This window comes from Octodon degus, unplaced genomic scaffold (assembly GCF_000260255.1).
Source record: "Octodon degus isolate 3935 unplaced genomic scaffold, OctDeg1.0 scaffold00016, whole genome shotgun sequence".
Classification (NCBI taxonomy): Eukaryota; Metazoa; Chordata; class Mammalia; order Rodentia; family Octodontidae; genus Octodon; species Octodon degus.
Window position 1 is genome coordinate 14,587,446 of NW_004524592.1, and position 6,320 is coordinate 14,593,765.

General features: G+C 38.2%; 1 protein-coding gene across 1 annotated transcript in view; it reads right to left on the bottom strand.

Annotated features, from left to right (window-relative positions):
* LOC101560675 (cytochrome P450 20A1) overlaps window positions 1–6,320 on the bottom strand; it is a 64,177-nt gene that overhangs the window by 15,740 nt on the left and 42,117 nt on the right. Inside the window, exons 6-8 of the mRNA XM_023710160.1 lie at window positions 5,377–5,455; window positions 1,025–1,140; window positions 157–211 (exon numbers count right to left, since the gene is read on the bottom strand). Coding sequence (XP_023565928.1) covers window positions 157–211; window positions 1,025–1,140; window positions 5,377–5,455 — 250 coding nt within the window. The remainder of the gene's footprint in view (window positions 1–156; window positions 212–1,024; window positions 1,141–5,376; window positions 5,456–6,320) is intronic.

Here is a 6,320-nt window from a genome sequence, read left to right on the forward strand (position 1 = left end):
AAAAAAAAAAAAAAAAGCACCTGTGTTAACCAAGAATAAAAAGCAGGTAAGGAATGTTACAAAGAGGTCTTGCAGACAGTGTTTCTTTTATTTTAGAACAACTTAACCCTTATATATTTGGTAATCCATCTGAAAAGGAACTCAATTTATACTTACATTTTGCAGTTATTATGCAACCAGCCAGAGAAAATACCATACTGTCTTCTAGGATCTAAGAAATAAAACTAAGTTTAGATGTAGGAAATGTTAAGATGGTCTATGCTAGATCCTATTAAGATAATCCAGAGTATAACATTAGGGTCAACAAAAGGGGAAAATAAGTATATTATTTCTATACCCTGATTAATATGGAAATATAAAGGTAAAATAACCCAAACATTACATTGTCTTTTGAATGCAATAAACATTTAGTTGTTGGTAATGTTACGCTTTGACAAACTGGTTCAGTTCTATTTTTCTGGGTTGGTTTGGTGAATAGTAGAACAGAACTCAGCACTATCCTTGGGGCCTCATTCAATTTATGTACCAATATAGACCCAGAAAATAACTTCTGGCCACCAAGAATTGGATGTGCTGAATGAAGCAGAAGATTTCTATAGTGAATGGCTGTGGAAATGATTCCATCCCTGTCCTTTGCCTCATAACACCACAAATGCAGTGGAGTCCCAGTGACAATAGACAAACATTGCAAATAAGCCCAGCTGCCAAAACCGGTCACTGTGGAAATGACCAGGCAGGTCATTTGGAAACCAAGTGGCTTAGTCTAGAAAGGCTTATAAAAATCCTTCTCTTTTATGACCAGAGAACTAGCCTCAACATTTGTTTACCCAAATATTAAATAACATACAGCTGTCTCAAAGGGCTAAGTACTATAAAAGTAGACTGAATACTTGGTACTATTCATGGTGTCCAATAAAAGAAAAGCTACTGAATTCCAGGAGGGCATGCAGACTAAAGTAAATGAAAAGCACATGCTACACATGTGGATTACTTTTATTTGATAAATGGTTAACAATTACATCACCTGTTGGTCATTAAGGTTTCCCTGTACTAAGGAGTCAATGAAAATATGTTGACTGAAGCTCTTTTCTTTTCGTTCTTTTATGATTTTCTTTAAAATAGCTTCCAAATGTGTAAGTGCTTAAAGAAAAAAAAAAAATTTAGAACGTAAGCATTTGTGGAGATTACACTGTCTAAAAATAAACCTGCACAATGTTTCATGTGCAAAATAAAACCTTTAGAGATAATAACCAAAATTTTTTTCCCAGGGCTAGGGACTAAACCCAAGGCCTCACGTAAACAAGTACATACCACTGGACTACACTACTAGCCCAATAATCAACAGTTTTATTTTATTTTATTTTATTAGTTATTTTATGGTACCAGGGATTGAACTCAGGACCTTGTGCTTGCCAGGCAAGCACTTATTCTACTGAGCTATCTCCCCGGCCCTAATCAATAATTTTAAAATGCTAATTTCTACCTGAATGTATCTTTGTTTTCTTCCTAGTTTTTGTTACATTTAAAATATATAAGTCAGGCATGGTGGTACACTCCGAAAATCCCAGCTGGAGAATCACAGGTTTGGGCCTATTTGGGCAACTTAGTTACTTAGCAAGACTTGTCTCAAAAGAAAATGGTAAAAGTAAAAATTAAGGACTGGGGAGGTGGCTCACCATCTGACTTCATTTTCAGGCCTAAAACTTCATTGTCTGCCTCTTACATTCATTTGTTCTGTCAGCTAATGTTGATGGTTCTGTTTTCAAGTACAGGATTATTCTTTTAGTTGTTATTATTGTCTTTTATTTTATGCTGCCTTCCATCTGGCCCAAGTCATATTACCTCATTTGTGCATTTCAATGAACAGCCACCCAAGTCATCTCCCTGCTCCTGGTCTGCACCTCAGCAGTCTATCACAAAAGCCAGAGCAATCCTCTCAAAACATAACTGAGCCCACAACTGCTCAACAGCACTATGGCTCAGAGTAACAACCTAGTCACATGATGGTCTATAAGCAAATGCGGTACCTCTCCCCAGTCTTTTGACATCAGCCCCTTCTGCTCCTCTCATAATTCATGTTAGCCATACTATCATCTGACACAGCAGAAAGCATCCCCCCTTGAAGACTCTGCAACTACATTTCCTCTACATGAAATCTTCTTCCTTGAGACATCGAGGCATTCAAATGGCCTGCATGACTGGTTTCCTCATCTTTTACAACTATTCAAACAATATGATCTTGGCAAGGCCTGTGTGGAGGCCTATGCTGAGAACTACTTAAAATTGCACCCTCTTACCCAGCACTGTCCATCTCCATTCCAGTTCTACATTTCTCCTTAGCATTTCCTACCTTTCAACACCTCAGTTTACTTGTTTACACCATTGTCTCTTTCCACAACAGTGTGGCCACAAGGGCCAGAATTTTTACTTGTTTATTCACTGACATCTCTCCAGCACTTAAACAATTTTCTCCTAGGTATTTATAAAACTGAATTAATGTAACACAATGAGATATTATAAACAACAAAAAATGAAGAAGCTAAACTTTGCACCATATGAGAATCACCTAAGAAGCTTCCAGTAAAAAACAAGTCACACCTCACACCAGTTAGGTCTGAATGTGTAGAGGTAAAAGCTAGGCCTCAGTACTTTCAAAGTTTGAGCATGAAGCAAAGTTTGGGGATTACTGCTGTACATTCTTCATACAATAGAGTACAGTAGGATAACTTGGAAAGCTTGTCAAAGCTATATAATGAGCAGGGTTTAGAGTAAATTGGTCTAAGGTGGGGTCTCATTTTCAGCATTTTTTTAAAAAAACATTTACTTATTTATTCATTTATTTGGTCTAGGGTCTTGCTACACAGCTCAGACTTGTAGTGATCCTCCTGTCTCAGCCTCCGCAGCACTGGGATTACAGGTGTGCACCACCACACCGTTTCCGTGGCTAGCTTAGCACACCCAGGGTTCCAGGGCCAGCATGGTATACAGTACCAGGGATCAAACTTGGATCCTTATACTTGCCAGGCAGGCACTTAGACTGCCAAGCTATCTCCCCAGTCCCAGTCTTCAGCTTTTATGTCTCCCAGGTGATTCTAATGTACAGAGCAGGCTGTTTATTATTCATGTAAGCAAAGGAAACTGTGATGAAGCCATGGGATTGCATTGATAGATACCACAACCTGAGGCTTGGGATAGAGATCAGTGGTATAACACTTGTCCAGCATGCTCAAGGCTCTGGATCTGAGCCCAGCACTGCCAATGAGAAAACCCATTTTCAGTATAAGCTCAAATTATATCTTTGCTCATGTAATTCCCCAAGAACATATACTAGACAATTTACTTTTACTTAGACTCAAAAGGTATATACATTATTTTCATTTCACATGAATTTAACCAGTATTTCTAACACACTTTTTTTTTTTTTTTTTTGCATTTTAGGGCAGGGTCTACAGGGTATTCAGGGTCTCACTGTTGGATCAGACTCCTAGTGATCCACCTGTTTACAGCCTCTGAAGAGCTGGGATTACAGGCGCACACCACTTCACCCAGTCTCAATTCCTGGCCCTTGCACCTGCTTTTAGGCACTTTAATCCGCTGAGCTATTTGGCTAGACCTGACACACACATTTTTATCAAGGAAATTAATGTCAGTGTATCCATCAAGATGATCAGAATAGTATGAAAACAGAACAGCAGAAGCTATCAATTCAACTGGCTCTTTAAAACACTTGGGCTGGCAAGGTATCTTAGTGATCTAAACACAAGGAAGATAAACACCTTCCTGGGAAATACAAGGTCCTACGTTTGATCCCCAATACCTAAATAAATAAATACTTGTGTTGGACATCAAGAATTACTAGGATAGGCAGCTGCTGGGTCCAATCCCTGGGCATACTGTGCTGGCCCCACCCCCATGGTACAATGAGACAGTGACTGGGTGTGGTTGCACACGCACCTGTAATCCTAGCACTTGGGAGGCTGTAAACAGGAGAAACACTGCAAGTTCAATCTAGTAGTAAGACCCTGAACACCCTGTAGACCCTGCCCTAAAATACAGGAGAGAAAATAAGAATTACTAGGATAGGAAACTAGTAAGGATGAAGATTTTATTGTCTGTGCATAGAGTAGGGCTTAGACTCAGGGTGGCACTGCATGCCTTCAATCCCACCACTTGCAAGGCTTGAGGCAGGAGGATCACAAGTTCAAAGTCACTCTGGATCTCATAGTGAGTTTTGATTACCAGCTTGGACTACATGGCAAGACAGAAAGTCACAAATATTTGTTAAAAGAAAGAATTCTACGATGTAGTACTATTATACTGTACATGAAAATATTTCCCCCCCCTCTTTAAATGAAGGAGGGTCTCACTATGTTGCCCAGACTGGCCTTAAACATCCAGGCTCAAGCAACTCTACCTCAGCTTATGAAATAGCTAGGATTATGGATGTATGCCGCAGTACTCCATTAGCTTATTTTAATTTACCCTGTCTGCTACCAAAAAAAAAAAGGAATTGCAACAGGTCAGAATAAAAATGTTAAACATTAACAACCATTCACCCACTGACAGAAAATGCGGAAAAACAACTGTGTAAAAGGAAATAATGTAAAGGGACTATCTTAAACTAAAAGCACTATTTTTCTTTGTAAATTTTATAAAGTTGTGATTGATGCCCAACAACTTCAAAAACATTTTTACTTAACGTTATAATGGCAAAAATTTTCTTTAGTCTATATACTACTGAAGCAAGCAAGAATTTTTTATTCTTTGTCTTCTCTTTATAAGTATCTGTACAATATTTACAAGTATCTGTGCAATACTTAAAACATGCTGATATTATTTCTTTAATAATTCCTATAATGTGAGGCATTTGCTTTTCTACTTGCAGAAACAGTATTACAATAAATAATTTCATGAATATTTTCTTCTTTTAGACAATTCATTATTTGTGATTCAATATGTTTTGGAATTTTTATTGTTGGGGTTTTTTAAGGCAGGGTCTAAGTAGCCCAGGTTGGCCTGTGATCCTTCTGCCTCAGCCTCCAGAGTGCTGATTCTAGGCATGTACCACTATGCCCAGTTTCAAGCTGCTTTTTTTTGGATTGTATCCTTACACTTTCAATGACTCCTTTAAAGTGTACTAATTCCACAAGAGAAACAGAGGCTTTTTTACTAACATTTTTCTTTAACAAAAGGTTTGGAGAACATTTTTCCCCAGACCTTTTGTTAAAGAAGAAAAATGTTCACTGCAGTAAATGTGGGGAAGCGCATAAAATGAGAATTTATAAATGACTAATAATCTTTTCATCATAGATAACCCTACTAAAAGTGGAATACCTGCTTTTGTCCTTTAAAAAAAATAAGGGTGGCCAAACTTACCATCTTCATATTGCTTCTTCCGAGTTGCACTTTTATCAAGTGACCCATCTAGAAAGCCTTTTCCAATCTCAGACCAAACCTGAAAGTAGGAAAGTATACATCTTTATTATCTAATAGACTTTTTCGTATACAGATATACTATATCTAGTATACACACATTTCCTAAACAATACAGAACAAAGAAAGCTAAAAAGTACTTCCTTACCAATGTGTCTGATAATTAGGCTCTGCCTATTAACTGAGTGACTGATGGCTCACATTCATTCTTCCACAGTGAGTTCAAGGCAAGCCTTGTAGATATATAGATTTGAGACAAAAGCCTGATGTTCCAAGAGAGCAGGGAACAATAGACAGAGCCCAAGGAGAGTTGCCATCTGTTTGCAAATTCCCAGAAAGCTGGGACTCAAGGCTGCAGATAACAGCTTCTCTTGTAGGGGTCTTGTCCTTTGCTCTCTTGCTTGGGATGTTACCAGCTAGCATTTGTGTGAGCCTAGTGTTAGAGATATTAATTTGTATTCACATTCCTTACTCTACCTTTACCCCTCAATAAATGTGAGATGCTTCTGAGGCTCTGGGCTCACTTGGAGAGAGACTAATCTCAGTGAGATCTCTGAAGCTACATTCATCAGGTCTTCTTGTGTGTCTTTTAGCACCAACCCGTAACATACAACAGAGCCTGAACTGCATAGTGAAACTGTCTCAAAAACAACAACAAAATAAATTCAATGGTTAGATTCAATGTTGGCCTTATGGGGAAATTTGATTTGATTCTTGTCCAATTTGGTTTAGGAGCAGAATCATGGAAAAGATTAAGTTCATTAAAATATACAGGGGCCGGGGAGATGGCTCAGTGGAATAAGTGCTTGCCTGGCAAGCGCAAGGACCTGAGTTCAATCCCTGGTTCCACCAAAAATAAATAAATAAAATAAAATATACAGGTACCA